Raw genomic sequence first — 16623 nt, forward strand, 5'->3', positions numbered from 1 at the left:
TACCCCAGGCTCCCTAGCTTCTCCCGCATGGCGGAATCTTCTGTCTCGCTATCCCACCACTCGTCGTCTCCGGACCTCCCATCACAGCAAGCTCTTGCCTCGGCTCTACTAAGCCATTTCTGCTCGGATTCCCCAGCGGGAGTTGCCCGGATAGGGACGCCAGCGTTTCCGGTGCCGAGGGGGCGGGGCCGGCGTCGCGGGGCGGGGCCGGCGCCTCAGGCCTGCGCCGTCGCAGGCCGGTGACGTAGTGCGCCGCGTGCTCCCCCCACGTGTGCTGCAGCTTTCTGGGTGTCCGCGGAGAAGCGGCGGTTGTTTTCTCTGGGGGCGAAGTTGGTGGCAGCTCTGGCGCGGGGACCTCAGCGGCTCAGGGGCTCTGAGCGCGAAGCAGGGAGCGTCGGTGGCCGTCTGGGGCGGAGGGCCCGCGGTCATGGAGCACCTCTTGCTGGAGGTGGCGGCCGCGCCTCTGCGGTTAATCGCTGCCAAGAACGAGAAGAGCCGCAGCGAGCTGGGCAGGTTCTTGGTCAAGCAGGTAAGAGAAGGAGCGAGAGGGAAAGCGCCCGGCCGCCCCCGCCACCCCCCTGGCGCGTGCCCCAGGGCCCTGCGCGGAGACGCAGGGGACAGGAAAGCGGCGTCTTGTTACTCTGGCCCGCTCCCCAGGGCTGGCCCGTGGCGGAGGCGTCCGCGCGCGTTTGAGAAGCCAGGAAGGAGCCTTCTGTTTTTCTCGGGGGGAGAGACTTGCCTTCCCCTCTCCACCGACTTACCCCCTTGCAGCGCCCTGACTGCGTGCGGCAGACGTGGCCTTCGGAGAGAAATGTGGGTGGCTTTTCTGTAATTGAGGTTGTGTGTCTGCCCTTTTGACATGTGTATTATCTAAGTGTGCCGAGTCCAGTCACCCTGTTAGCTTGGGTGAATGTTTCCTGTCTGCCCAGTCCCGACTTCTCGGCCCACTGACAAGCATTGATTGTGTTCCTGCTCTGCCTAGCACACAGTGTGGCACTTTGAGGAGACATAAATTCGTTAAGGTCTCTGCCCACAGGGTATTTAGTGTCTATCTTTAGAGACCGTTCATAAACACAAAACAACTGATGGACAAAGCGAGACGTTGAGTGCATAATTTCTAAGCCATGGGAATTATGAATTGGTTTTCTGGGAAATGGGTGCTCTGGCCTTTTAAGAGCGATCTCTCGTTTACCACCAGCTGTCTGAGTTTTTTCACGTGGCATTTTAACTTCGTGTTTTGTGCTTCCCCACCCCCCCCATATCTGTTAGCTTCTTTTTTTAAAATTAATTAATTATTTATTTTTGGCTGCGTTGGGTGTTCGTTGCTGTGCGCGGGCTTTCTCTAGTTGCGGCGAGCGGGGGCAACTCTTCGTTGCGGTGCGCGAGCTTCTTACTGTGATGGCTTCTCGTTGCGGAGCACGGGCTCTAGGCACACGGGCTTCAGTAGTTATGGCTCGCGGGCTCCAGAGCGCAGGCTCAGTAGTTGTGGCGCACGGGCTTAGTGGCTCCGTGGCAAGTGGGATCTTCCTGGACCAGGGCTCAAACCCGTGTCCCCTGCATTGGCAGGCGGATTCTTAAGCACTGCGCCACCAGGGAAGTCCTGTTAGCTTCTTGAGAGTAGAAAAAAATTTTTTTCTAATTCCAGTATGTAGACCGTATATATCCTATTGCTTACAAAACAACAGCAGTATTTTGTGTCTGGAGTAGCTGGGAACTAACATGAGAGGCATTTCTGTTTGGTGACAACAAATGAACATGTATAGCAAAGGGGAGTGGAAGATATGCCTGGGGTTATCTGGCTTGTGATTCCCCCAGGGAAGGGAATCACATAAATGGAGAGGTCTAGGAAAGAAAATGGATTTTTGGTGGGCTGGACTAAGGATAGAGATGATCAGTTTATATGAGCTGAGCTTGTGGTGACAGGCTCCTGAATTATGTATTATGGCTAGACGTATTTTTCTGTAAGTGGGCTTGCATTTAGAACAGAGGTTCTGAAGCTGGGGCTCATGGACCATGGACAAAAGAGGATTTATTTATGATTCTCCACTGCAATTGGATATAAAATTGGTGCTTATGTATTGTGAGTAAAATGAGAAAAATGGTTTGTAGCCGTTTTTAAGAGAATCTGATATTTTGAAGTGCGAACCACTCAGGTAGATTCTGAGACTATATAGTAATGTTAAGGAACTTAAAAGCTACTCGAAAGTTTAGTTGAATTAAGGAGATTGGGACACCTGTGCTTCCCCTTTCTTTGTCTCACGTAATCTGTCTCTTAGATTCAATCCAATCAGAGAGATGTTTTTCAGGTTTGTTCCTTTCCATTTTCAGTAATAGTTTCAAGCCTTTCGCTCAGAGAAGAGTTGATTGTGTTGTCATTCTATTTTTCTCCTATTTTGGGAAGCAAAATAATTTTTACTGGAAAGCAAAGGCTTTTTTTTTTTTTTTTTTTTTTTTTGGCCAAGCCGCGCAGCTTGTGGGATCTTAGTTCTCCAGCCGGAGACTGAACCCAGGCCCTCTGCAGTGAAAGCACGGAGTCCTAACCACTGCACTGCCAGGGAAGTCCCAGCAAAGTTTTTTTTTTTTTTTTTTTAAAATACAATAGTTAGAAATGGATTAGTGCTTATATTTAGCAGCAGTTAATAGACACTATCATTTTTTTCATTTTTTCTTTTTTTAATTATTATTTATTTATTTTTGGCTGTGTTGGGTCTTCGTTTCTGTGCGAGGGCTTTCTGTAGTTGCGGCGAGCGGGGGCCTCTCACTGCCGCGGCCTCTCTTGTTGCGGAGCACAGGCTCCAGACGCGCAGGCTCAGTAGTTGTGGCTCACGGGCCCCGTCGCTCCGCGGCATGTGGGATCTTCCCAGACCAGGGCTCGAACCCGTGTCCCCTGCATTGGCAGGCAGACTCTCAACCACTGCTTCACCAGGGAAGCCCCCCAGCAAAATTTGAAACATTGCTTCTCATGGAGTTTGGGATCTGAAGTAAGAATTTTTTAGGATTGTGCTTCCTTTTTTTTTCTTTATCTCAGTTGGTGACACCACTGTTTCTCTATCCAGTCCCTTTTCACTTCTTTTCTGTCACATATAGCCAAGTCCTCCTGATTTTCCTTACTCAGTATTGGATCTGTTCCTTTCGCTTCCTCCCTACTACCGCTACCATCCTACAGTTCTGACTCTTAATTGCACCGTGGAGGTGTTCTTTCCACCACCACCAAGCAAGTCTCAGACACCAGCTGGTGTCCTACAGTTAACTCAGTTCTGACACTGTTTATCTGCAGAAAGCATCATATTCTTCAGGGTAAAGGCTCAGCCCTAAAAGACTTCTCCCACCCGCAACATACCACCGATTGTCACCTGTGCTTCTGATCAACTGGCTATAAATTAGAGGTTCCAATGACCTCTTCCTTGGGTTTGATTAATTTGCTAGAGTGGCTCACAGAACTCAGAGAAATGTTTTACTTACTAGGACAACCAACCCTGAAGCTCTCTGAACCATGTTCTTTTGGGTTTTTATGGAGGCTTCCTTACGTAGGCACAGTTGATTAACTCTCTGGCCGTTGGTGATTGAACTCTCCATCTTTAGCCCCTCTGCCCTCCCAGGAGGGCACGGAACTGAAAGTTCCAATACTCTAATCACATGATTGGTTCTCCTGGCAACCAGCTCCCATCTTAGTGGCTTTCCACAATTCACTGCATTAACATAACAAGACACCTTTATCTCTCTCTCTCATCACAGGAAGTTCCAGGGGTTTTAGGAACTCGGCCAGGAATAAGGTCGAAGACCCGATTTGTCTTTCTTATAAATCACAGAGTCACATCTTACCTCCTTGATCACTGTTTATGTTGAGGAAGAGCAGAGTGCTTAAGAGCATGCGTGGGTACTGGGGCTGAAGTACGGCTGAAGATCAAATCCATTCTCTCTCTCACTTTCTTGTTTTGTTTTGTTTTTTGTCCGCACTGCTCGGTTTGCGGGATTTTAGTTCCCCGACCAGGGATCGAACCTGCACTGCCTGCAGTGGAAGCGCGGAGTCTTAACCACTGGACCGCCAGGGAAGTCCCTCTGTTCTCTTTTATTTAACTGCCTTTGGGTCCTCCCACAAGTTGCTCAACTCTCCTGAGTCTCAGTTTCTTGATATGATATGTATTACGTATGGTAGCCGCTAAATAGTTACAGAGAGTAGTTAAAAGCAGGGACTCTGGAGCCAGATTCTGTGACATGGATTCCTGGTTCTGCTCCTAGCTTTGTGACCTTACCCCTTTTTTATTTTTCAGTTTCCTTATCTGTAAAATGGGCATAATTTTACCTACTTCATGGGTTGCTATGAGGATTAGATGCCTAGAATATAGTAAGTGCTGTCTATAAAAGTGGTTGCTGTTATTATTGCTATAAATAAGATTGTTGTGAGATCTAAATGTTGTGAGATCTAAATGTTTGTGAGATCTAAAATGCATGAATCAAAAAGTGACAGAAAAGGAAAAATAGAGAAACTCAAAATTATAATTGGAGACTTTTAACACTCTAGCCTCAGTCATTGATAGTACAAATACAGAAGATCAGTAAAGATATAGAAGACTTGAACACCATCAACAAACCTGACCTAACTGGCATTTATAGAATGCTGTGTCCAGTAATTGCAGAATACATACTCTGCACATCTGGAACGTTCACCAAGATAGATCATAAGATGGGCCATTAAACAAGTCTCAACAAATTTAGGAGAATTGAAATCATACAAGGCATATTCAGTTACCCCAATGAGATTAAATTAGGAGGAAAACCCCTCAAAATGATGCTGGGAAAAATTCCTAAATGTTAGAGATTAAATAAGAAAATTAAAAGAAACTGATGGCTAAAGAAGAAATCACTGGGAGAATCAGAAAATATTTTGAACTGTATGATAGCTTAAACAATTTGTGGGTTGCAGGCAATAACAATTAGAAGGAAATTCATAACATTTAGAGGGAAATTTATAACATTAAGTTCTAATACTTGAAATGGTTTGAAATTAGTGATATTTCTTAAGCTTCCACCTTAGGAAATTAGAAAAAGAAGAGCAAATTAAACGCAAAATAAATAGAAGGAGGAAAATAATAAAGATGACAGTGGAAACGAATGAAATAGAAAATGGACAAACAATATAGCAAACCAGTGAAACCAGAAGTTGATTCTTTGAAAAGATTGACCAAGAATAAAAGGGAAAAATCCAAACTATTAGAAATGAAAGAAGGACACCATTAGAGCGTTTGAAAAGAATAAAAAAATAAGTAACTAATATGAAAAATTTTATGCCAATAAATTAGACAATTTAGATGACATGAGCATTCAGAGAATATAAATTACCAAAGCTCACTCAAGAAATAGACAAAAACAAGATAGGAATAGAGCAAAACTTCCTCAAGCTGATATAGAGGATCTACAAACACACAGTTAATAAAGGAACAACCCGATTTAAAAATGGGTAAAAGATTTGAATAAATACGTCACAAAAGAAGATAAATGAATGGCTATTAAATACTTCATACCATATACCACTCCACCTACACTAGAATGGCTAAAATTAAAACCAATAATACTATGTGTTGGTGAAGTTATGTAGCAACTGAAGTGCTCAGATATTGCTGGTGGGGATGTGAAATGGTGCAGATACTCTGGAAAACAACTTCTGTTAAACATTGAAAAATTTCTTAAAATTTTATTTATTTATTTATTTATTTTTGGCTGCATTGGGTCTTTGTTGCTGCGCACGGGCTTCCTCTAGTTGCGGCGAGCGGGAGCTACTCTTCCTTGTGGTGCACGGGCTTCTCAATGCGGCGGCTTCTCGTTGCAGAGCATGGTCTCTAGGCGTGCGGGCTTCAGTAGTTGTGGCATGCGGGCTCAGTAGTTGTGGCTCGTGAGCTCTAAAGCGCAGGCTCAGTAGTTGTGGTGCACGGGCTTAGTTGCTCCATGGCATGCGGAATATTCCTGGACAAGGGCTTGAACCTGTGTCCCCTGCATTGGCAGGGGGATTCTTTTTTTTTTTTTTAATTTATTTATTTATTTTTGGCTGTGTTGGGTCTTCGTTTCTGTGCGAGGGCTTTCTCTAGTTTGCAGCAGGCGGGGGCCACTCTTCATCGCGGTGCGCGGGCCTCTCACCATCGCGGCCTCTCTTGTTGCAGAGCACAGGCTCCAGATGCGCAGGCTCAGTAGTTGTGGCTCACGGGCCCAGTTGCTCCGCGGCATGTGGGATCTTCCCAGACCAGGGCTCGAACCCGTGTCCCCTGCATTGGCAGGCGGATTCTTAACCACTGCGCCACCAGGGAAGTCCTAAAAAAATTTTTTTTTTAATTAAAAATGAAAGTTTAGGGAATTCCCTGGTGGTCCAGTGGTTAGGACTCCATGCTTTCACTGCCGAGGGCCCGGGTTTGATCCCTTGTTGGGTAACTAGGATCCTCCAAGCCGTGCGGCGTGGCCAAAAGTGTATTATCAAGTTGAGCATACAGTTACTGTGTGACCCAGCAATATCAATCTTTGGTAATAAAAAGATTAAGAGTAACAAAAATATGGGGGGGGGGGTGGAGAAATTGGGAATTTGGGATTAACAGATACACACTACTATATATAAAATAGATAAATAACAAGGACCTACCGTATAGCACAGGGAACTATATTCAATATGTTGTAATAAACCTATAGTGGAAAAGAATCTGAAAAAGAATATATACATATGTATGTATATATATATATATGTACAACTGAGTCACTTTGCTGTATGCTTGAAACATTGTAAATCAACTATACTTCACTAAAAAAAAAAAAAAATAGTAATGAAGGACTTCCCTGGTGGTCCAGTGGTTAAGATTCTGTGCTTCCAACTGGAGGGGCCTCGGGTTAGATCCCTGGTCAGGGAACTAAGATCCCACACGCTGTGCAGCATGGCCAAAAACCAAAAAAAAGAGAGAGAGGAATGAACCTGTGTCTATCAATCTCTTGTACATGAATGTTCATGGTAGCTTTATTGATGATAGCTGGAAAGAGTGCACATATCTATTAACATGTGAAAGGATAAACAAGTTGTGGTATGCTCATATGGTGAAACACTAGTAAGTAATAAAATGGAATAAATTATTAACACTACCTACAAGTACAACTTTGGAACTTTGGAAAAAATTATTATATTTTTGAATATGGTATTTAGGTTGTGCTCAAGCTGTACTCCTATAGATAACCATTTAGTGTCAAAGTCTTTAGGCTATAAATTCATAGCCTTGGGCTTGCTGAGTCAGAGGGTATACACCTCAGGCAATTGAAACCCACTGTCACATTGCCCAGCAGCAAGGGTTGTGCAGACTTGCATACACACAAGCAGTATGAGACCTTTTACATACTTTTCAGTTTTCTTTTTTATGCTTATGGACATACTGAGCCCAGGCACTAGAATTTTGTGGTTTATTTCATCTTACATATCAAAGTGTGGCTGTCTGCTTTGGATCTGTCTTGTTTATTAATTAAAATCTGAAGCCTTCATGGGAATATATCATCATTCATTTCCAGGAACTGATTTCTTATCTTTATCCTTTCCTCAAGAGAGTTGGCAGTTTTGCATACTAACTGCACTTTATTTTTTTCTCATTTAATTCCTGTTTTCCTCCAAGACAAAGGTGTTGGGGGAAACACTGGATTCCCTGGAAACTGTTATGACTCTGAAACAGATTACTTTTCAAGGAAGCTGAAGCTATCTAGCATTTTACATGGAATCCTGGTGTCAGTCCTTTTACCTCAAACCCCAGTGGACTGAAACTTATTTGTAACAGCATTTACATTCAATTAACTAATCCTCTATTGCCAAAAATCCCCCACCATGTTTTATAAGATGAACTCAGTTATGAAGTCTGGCAATTGGATGTTTTGATTTTAAGCCAGGACTCTGTTCTTCTGTAGCAGTAGAAATGAAAGTCATTTATGTAGAAATTTTGTTTTGCCTTTCTCTCAGGTGTGGACACCTCAAGATCGCCAGTGTATCTTGAGTACCTTAGCACAGTTACTTCTGGATAAGGACTGTGCTGTGCTGGTTGGCCGCCAGCTGCGCCCTCTCCTTTTGGATTTGCTGGAAAGGAATGCTGAAGCCATCAAAGCTGGGGGCCAAGTCAACCATGACTTACACGAAAGGCTCTGTGTGTCGATGAGCCGACTCATCGGTAACCACCCTGACGTCCTCCCGTGAGTAGCAGTTTTATTCTTCACGTTTCTCCTTGAGGTGGTAGAACCTACTCTCTCCTGGGAAGTAAGGAGGAGTCTGAGCTGAGATGAAGAGAAAAGGGGAAATTGAGAAAAGGGAGAGAGGAGTGGTACTATTTTATAAAAATAGTCACAGCAGAAGCCGTTTATCCAGCTCAGTTCAGTGACTGACCATTTACTAGGTTTTAAGTCTTGACCATCAAGACAGGTCTGGAAAATATAACCAAGATATCTCCCTGCCCTCAAGGATTCTGTCACCTGGCAAGACATGCATATAAGGCAGATCTAAATGAGTTTTAGCTGAGGCTCTTACAGCATCCATTTCAGATGGGTGAGATTCTTGTTTGCTGGAACAGCTGAAGTGAGTGGGTTACAAGAGCTCTAGTGTCCCTTCCAACTTTCTGTAAATCTATCCACATCCAAAGTGTGATAAGAAGTTGTATTAGAACTGGATTCTGATGCATTTCTCTTTTGACCTGCTCTCTTTCCAACTTGGGCTGCTTCACCCCTCCTTAGGCAACCTCATGGTCCCCCGCTCCCACGAGGTCACCCCAATAATGGTGAACTTAGTGCGGACGCCCAGTTGGCATAGCGCCCTGCAGCCCGGAACTCCTGGCCCAAGCCATCCTCCTGCCTTAGCCTCACGAGTAGCTGGGCCTATAGGCATGTGCCACTGCACCAGGCTTTCTCAAAATGATAGGTTTGTGTGGAATAGTCAAAAGAGGCAGCTAAATGAGTGTCAGGGATTTTTTTTTTAATCTTTTTTTTTTTTTTAAGAGCTAAGGGTCTGGCTTTTTATTTATTTGTTTATTTATTTATGGCTGTGCTGGGTCTTCGTTTCTGTGCGAGAGCTTTCTCCAGTTGTGGCAAGCGGGGGCCACTCTTCATCGCGGTGCGCGGGCCTCTCACTATCGCGGCCTCTCTTGTTGCGGAGCACAGGCTCCAGACGCGCAGTCTCAGCAATTGTGGCTCATGGGCCTAGTTGCTCCGCGGCATGTGGGATCCTCCCAGACCAGGGCTCGAACCCGTGTCCCCTGCATTGGCAGGCAGATTCTCAACCACTGCGCCACCAGGGAAGCCCGTCAGGGGTTTTTCAATTGAGAAGATAAAGGCCTTTAACTCTAAACATGAATAATGTTCTGTGTACTTATAGGAGCATCTTTTTAAAAAAATTAATTAATTAATTGATTTTGGCCGCGTTGGGTCTTCATTGCTGCGTGCAGGCTTTCTCTAGTTGCGGCGAGTGGGGGCTACTCTTCATTGTGGTGCGCGGGCTTCTCATCCTGGTGGCTTCTCTTGTTGCGGAGCACAGGCTCTAGGCACACGGGCTTCAGTAGTTGTGGCATGTGGGCTCCAGAGCGCAGGCTCAGTAGTTGGCAGCACTCGGGCTTAGTTACTCCATGGCATGTGAGATCTCCCTGGACCAGGGCTCGAACCCGTGTCCCCTGCCCTGACAGGCTGATTCTTAACCACTACGCCACCAGGGAAGTCCTAATTAATTTTTTTATTGGAGTATAGTTGGTTAACAATGTTGTGTTAGTTTCTGCTGTACAGTAAAGTGAATCAGCCATACATATACATATATCCACTCTCTTCCAGACTCCATTCCCATATAGGTCATTACAGAGGACCGAATAGAGTTCCCTGTGCTATACAGTAGGTTCTTTTTCTTTTTTTCCCCATAAACTTATTTATTTATTTATTTATTTTGGCTGCGTTGGGTCTTTGTTGCTGCGCAGGCTTTCTTTAGTTGTGGTAAGCGGGGGCTACTCTTCGTTGCAGTGCACAGGCTTCTCACTGCGGTGGCTTCGCTTGTTGCAGAGCACGGGCTCTAGGCGCATGGGCTTCAGTAGTTGTGGCATGCGGGCTCAGTAGTTGTAGCTCGCGGGCTCTAGAGCGCAGGCTCAGTAGTTGTGGTGCACGGGCTTAGTTGCTCCGCGGCATGTGGGATCTTCCTGGGCCAGGACTCGAACCTGTGTCCCCTGCATTGGCAGGTGGATTCTTAATCACTGCGCCACCAGGGAAGCCTACAGTAGGTTGTTATCAGTTATCTTTTATATACAGTAGTGTGTATATGTCAATCCCACTCTCCCAGTTTATCTTCCCCTTTTCCCCCTTGGTAATCATAAGTTTGTTTTCTACATCTGTGACTCAATTTCTGTTTTGTAAATAGGTTCATTTGTACCATTTTTTTAGATTCCACATTTAAGCGATATCATGTGATATTTTGTCTTTCTCTGTCTGACTTAGTTCACTCAGTAGAGCATCTCTTATTATTAGTCTTCGTCAACACAGTAAGTACACTTTGGCTTTCCTGGAAGTATAATCTCTAGTCTAGTCCTTGGATGAGGTAATAAGAAATGAAGGCTTGGGGAAACCATAATTTGTGTGAGCTTTTCTAAAAGAGTAGCAAAAAAAAAAAAAATGGGCCCAGTTTGATGGGACTAAAACATATACAGCAAAGTTAAAGATCACCATCGTACGAGGTATCAGGAGCTTATCCTCTGGGTTGATTGAGGATCTGGATTGTGGCCTCACTGGGAGCTTTAATCACTTAGGTGTGCTTGACTGTGGTACAGTTTCACAGGGTGTGCTGACTGTCCTGTGCTTACCCTGTAGGACCGATGCGTGAGTGACTTCAACCCCACTTCTCTTGAGCCTTAGTGGTAGAGTGCTCTAGGGCTGTGCTCGAGAATCATTGAAATGATGGATTGGCTACATCTGCTTTCCCATCAGCTTCAGATTTTATGTTCATATTCAGTGAATGTGAGGCACACTCCTACTTTTTCTTTTCTTTTTGCCAAGGCAGTATATTTTACTTATGTTCTCACCTTGTTCCGGAAATGATATAATGCAGCTACAAAGGTGCCCGTGATGGAGTAACTTAAAAACAAGGAAAAAAAAAAAAGCACCATGTGTAAGTGTGTGTAAATGATGAGTCAATGCATGATATGAAATGAACTATATAGGTAGTGATGTGGAATGGGATTTCGATTTTTAGTTTTAAGAAATGTAGCTGATTAGTTTGGCTCGTGCTGTAAATTTCCTGTTTGGGAATTTACCTAATGTATTAGGAATATACCTAATATATTTAGATAGGATGCAGTCATTTATTCAGTAGGTAAATATGAGTCCTCCCTTTAAGCTCTGGGCCACATCATGGGGGTGAGAAAGTCCAACGTAATGAGTTTCTGTATTTGCAAACAATAGGATACAATACATTAATAGAGGTGTGAGCCAAATACTTAAGGGAAGCAAGGAAATCATTAAACCAAGAAAAATGAGTGTGTTATCCTCTTGGAAATTAGAGAAGGTTTCGTACTGTGCAGATTGTGGAGGAAGAGTGAGGAGTAGAAGAATGCACAGAGAGATGAGATGGGGATGAAAATCTAGAAAAGAGAGACTGGAGAGGAGGAACCCAGTCAGGCTCCCTCGGATCCTAATGGCATTCATTTTCGGGTTCACACCTCTTTCTGAGGCCAGGGTGCGTACCTATTTGGAGTTTCCATCAGGTGTCTCAGTAGTAACGAGGTATTTCTTTTTATTCCCTTGCTTATGCTAGTTGTTCATTACTGGTCCCCCTTTCCCTAAGCTTTTTTGAGATATAATTGACCTATAACACTGTGTAAGTTTAAGGTGTACAGTGTGGCGATTTGATACACGTATTGTGAAATGTTTACTATAGTAGTAACATTAGTCAACACATCCTTCACCTCACATAATTACCATTTTGTTGTTGTTATTTGTTCATTACTGTTTTTACATCTGCAGTCCTTGAATGCATTTTTTACTCTTTGGCAGATTCTTTAGCAGGACTCTGTGAGAACACTCCTGGTCTGTTGATGCTTTCTCTATTCTGATATACTAGTTTAGATTTCAAAGTTCTATTTTTGAAAAATCATCTAATTCTGTTCCTAACTTTCCATTCTTGTGTTCCCGGATTTCTTCAGCTGTAGCTTTGTAGATGGTTTCATATGGCTAATACTACATTATGTGGTGATTTTTTTTTTCCCCTTAGTGTTCTCTCTTGCGTGTAACCTTACTTTTAAGTTCTGATTGTACTTTACTCTTATATTTTGCACCTTTTAGTTCTTTGCTTTTTTAGTTTGCTCCCCCTTTCTTGTTTCTCCCCTCTCCCTGGTCCTTGCGAGTCCCTTTAACACACTGTCCTTTCAACCATGGCATGCAAATCTTGTGGAAACTGCCTTTCATTAATGATGAGGACTACAACAACCACTGTCGCATTTTCTTGGCATTGTCTCCAACCCTCAGAGGTTAGGTGTTATTCCCATTTTCCAGATGAGGAGACTGAGGCTCAGTGATGCTAAATAACTTGCCCAAAGTCCCTTTGCTAGAAAGTGGCAGAGCTGGAATTCAGTCCTAGGTTAGCTGCTTCCAAAGCCCATGCTCTTTTTTTCTACTTTGTGGTGCTGCCCACTCATCCTGTTGGAGCCATTCACGTATTTGTTGACTGATTTACACAGAACTTGATCTGAACAGCATGTTATAGCTAATGATTATATTTATACTCCCAGGAGGGAAAGAATACAGCAGTCCCCCTTTATCTGTGGTTTTGTTTCCCGTGGTTGCAGTTACCTGAAGTCAGTCATACCCAAAAAAATTAAATGGAAAATTCCAGAAATAAACAGTTCATAAGTTTTAAGTTGCATGCTGTTCTGAGTAGTATAATGAAATCTTGTGCTGTCCTGCCCGGGATGAGTCATCTCTTTCTCTAGCATATCCATGCTGTATTTGCTACCCACCCACTAGTCACTTAGTAGCCATCTGTGTTGTGGTATTAAAGTGCTTGTGTTCAAGTAACCTTTATTTTACTTAATAATGGCCCCAAAGCACAGGAGTAGTGTTGCTGACAATTTGGATATTCTGTGCCTGATTTATAAATTAAACTTTATCATAAGCATGTATGTATAGGAACAAAGTGTGTATAGAGTTCAGTACTATCTGTGGTGACAGGCATCCACTCCGGGTCTCGGAACCCATCCCCCGTGGATAAGGGGGGGACTACGGTAATCACCTAAGTTCCTTTGGGTTGTACTGGGTTAATTTCTTGGCTTCAGTTTCGCATTTGCTGTCAGTTTGTCCTGGACATGTGGATCCACATTAGTTCTATGTCTTTGATTGGAAAGAGCAATAATAGGTGGGCCTAGTAATGGTCTTTTGTGAACAATAGCAGGTGGAATGCTATGGTAGAGCATGCTCCATGTGTAAAGTGCTGTACAAATATGGACAATCATGCTGAAACCAGGCTGGCATAAAGTGGAATGAGGGACCAAAAGTAGTTAGCTTTTGTAAACCTCTGCTTCAAAACTGTGTTCAGGAATGTTGTAAAGGTAACACACACTTAATTTTAGACTTTTTTCCCCCCTTCAAGAATTATTTTACTTATTCTGGCAGCATTTTTCTGAGGAAAAGAACATCCTCTTTTAATTACAAAAGCAATATATTCAAGTAACACTCAATAATACAGAATCGTAAAAAGCAAAAGGTCCTCTCTCTCCACCCAGAAATCCTACTCTCCAGAGATAACTGCTATGTTTGGTATGTTTCCTCCCAAATCCCTTTTCTTTTTCTTACTCTTGCACCCATCTGAGATTGTGCACACTGATATATTTACGTGCACACATTTTAAAAATAGCTTTATTGAGATGTAGTTTATATACCACGTAAGTGTACAATTCAGTGGTTTTTAGTATATTCACAGGTATGTGCAACCGTCCCCACAGCAAATTTTAGAACATTTGTGTGCATATTTTCAAAATAAAATTTTAATAAAATCTAAAAACAAACATTTGACTATATACTAATTTTAATAAAAACACATATAATTTTTAACTTGCATCTTGTTTTTAAATTTAGTCACATATGGACATCTTTGCATCAGTAAATAAAGTTGTTTTAAAAGTTGTGTAGTATTTTACCACTTCTTATCCGTTTGTTGGGCAATTAGGTTGTTTTTGAATTTTTGATGTATAACGTGACATTGAACATCCTTGGGCATGAAAATCTGTGGATCTGCTGTGTGAATTAGGAGTGTGGATTTTGGAACAGAATGGTGGTATTTTAGTAATAACACATTTATACAGGCTTTAGAGTATTTAAGTAAGTAGATAAACATTATCTTTTTAATCTTTGTACTGTGACATATTCAGGCACTCTTAGTCCCATTTCAAATCTTTAGAGGGTTGACTAAGTTAACTAAGTTGTTCTAAGTGTCAGAGCCAGAACTGGACCACAGGTCTTACTTCTAGATGCTGAGTTGCCCAAGTAAGTGGCTGATCCAAGATTAGACGTTTAACTGGATAGTGTTTCTTGTTGCATTTTAGACCTTATGACTCTTTGTTTTATCCCAGGAAAGAGACCATTCTCCATAGACTTCGAATATTCTCCAGGGAAACATCTGATCATGTTATTCTCTGCCTAAGTATGCTTTACTGGTCCATCCATCACTGCCTGGATCAGAATTTTAGAGCACTTTCTGAAAATGATGGGTCTCTAGAGAAAAGGGTGCTGTAGTCACCTAAGTTCAGGAGGGAATATCAACCCATCCTCCTTTTGTATACTTACAGTGGACCACAGTCTGTTTCCCCTATGGGGAAGCCTTCTACTACACAGGTTTACAGCCATTGCCAGTCCGCTCTGTTCATTTCCCCTTATCGTCAAAGACCTCTTGGGTCGGGTTGATGACTTGGTTACTGCTTATCTCCTACATGTTTGTTGCTTTCCATTGATTCCACGTGCACTGCCAACACCAGCTGCCTATGAGCTAGTGGACGACCAGCCTCCCACACCACAGCTGCCATGTCTCTCTTCCAAGCCACAGCTGAATCTTTTTTTTTTTTCTGGCTGTGCTGCTTGGCATGCAGAATCTCAGTTCCCCAACCAGGGATTGAACCTGTGCCCCCTGCAGTGGTAGCGGGGAGTCCTAACCACTGAACCAACAGGTAAGTCCCCACAGCTGAATCTCCTGAGACCCAGTTGTCCAGTCTCCTTTAGAATATCATGAGCGTTAATGTACAAAGCCTTTATTCCTGTTGGCCTGGCTTGCTCATTGAAGTCCAAGCCTTCCCACCCATCTCCTGAATTCTCATTTTGTATCATCCCACCCAGCTGACATCCAGGCCTCTTCCCTCACCCAAACCCTTTCCCTGCGTGTGCTCCATAACCTGCACACTCCCCTGTATACTTAGCCTCTTCTCTGAATGTTACTTTTGCTTCCTTGTCTTCACTGATTTACGGTGGTCTTGATACTGTGTCTGTGTTGGTCCTTAACCGGGAAGGGAATCTTTAATTGCACCCTCCACATCCCTCACAGTCTGCATGTTTAATGGGTGTCCTTTCTGTTCTGTGAAGTGTTCTGGACATTCTTGTTGCCATGACACCTGCCATCTTCTGCTTTATTTTCTGTTGCTGCTTTCTTGTGATCACTGATGAACTTCTGAGCTCCTCTTCCTTCTTTGAAGAACTTGGCAACTGGCCCATCGTCTTCTTCCCCACCCCAGCTCCTGTGTCACACTTGGAATATCCATGCAGTGCTGACTCCGTTGTTCCTTGACTAGTTAATCTCCAGTGGACTTCTGTGTTCATTTCACCTACTCTGCTCACTGCAGTGGTCACACCCTGGGTCTAGCTCACATCTGCACCACCACCTTACAAGTCACTGGCTCAAACGCTCCGTTCCCAGACTGCCATCTCCTCTCCCACTAGTTCACTCAACACACTAGCCTTTCTCCTCACTGGGACTGCCAATCCTTTCTTCCTGTTAATCAGCTCTTTCCAGTTTGTACCTTCCTTATGTGGCTTAAAATTCTATTTTTGACCTTATGGTTGCTGTCTTTCTATTAATATCTGCTTTTTTGTCTGTCGGTTCAGTGTTCTTATCTATCTAGAAAACCCCAACTCTTGATGAATCCACTTTCTTCATGTCTGTAGTAGAGCAACTGAATCACACATCTGACTGTGGAGTTGGAAAGCCTGGATTCACATAGCCTCTTTACGCTTAGTAGCTTTGTGACCTTGAGCAAATAAACTAACCACTTCAGTTTCCTTAGCCTTACATTTGGGATAGGAATACCTACTGTTGACATACTCCCTGTTCTAGTCCCACTTCATAGTAGACCTGGGTAATGAGAGTACAGAAAGAGCTAAACCAATAGCTTTCATTGTAGACCAATACATACAGGGCACAGAGGAGTTTGCTTTGATTCCTTTTCAAACTTCCTGGGTTTCCTTCTACTCAACATGCCAAGGAGTACAGTAGAAACAACAAGGATGTGCTTCTACATCATTTACTATCTGAATCTACTGAGAATCACCATGTTTGCAGTATACATAAATTCTGTAGAGTATGTTTAAGTTTTTAAAGTTTATTTTGATTCTTAAAAATGCACA

The 16623-nt window shown here is 43.3% G+C and overlaps 1 protein-coding gene across 2 annotated transcripts in view; it reads left to right on the forward strand.

Annotated features, from left to right (window-relative positions):
- The first annotated feature begins 281 nt into the window (after positions 1-281).
- The window catches only part of MDN1 (midasin AAA ATPase 1), a 158572-nt gene continuing 142230 nt past the window's right edge, over positions 282-16623 (forward strand). Inside the window, exons 1-2 of one of the 2 annotated variants that reach the window (XM_059941583.1) lie at positions 282-529; positions 7970-8196. In XM_059941583.1, coding sequence (XP_059797566.1) covers positions 428-529; positions 7970-8196 — 329 coding nt within the window. In that variant the 5' untranslated portion in view covers positions 282-427. The remainder of the gene's footprint in view (positions 530-7969; positions 8197-16623) is intronic. The other variant, XM_059941584.1, reaches the window with a different exon arrangement.

The sequence above is a fragment of the Balaenoptera ricei genome, chromosome 12, assembly GCF_028023285.1.
Source record: "Balaenoptera ricei isolate mBalRic1 chromosome 12, mBalRic1.hap2, whole genome shotgun sequence".
Classification (NCBI taxonomy): Eukaryota; Metazoa; Chordata; class Mammalia; order Artiodactyla; family Balaenopteridae; genus Balaenoptera; species Balaenoptera ricei.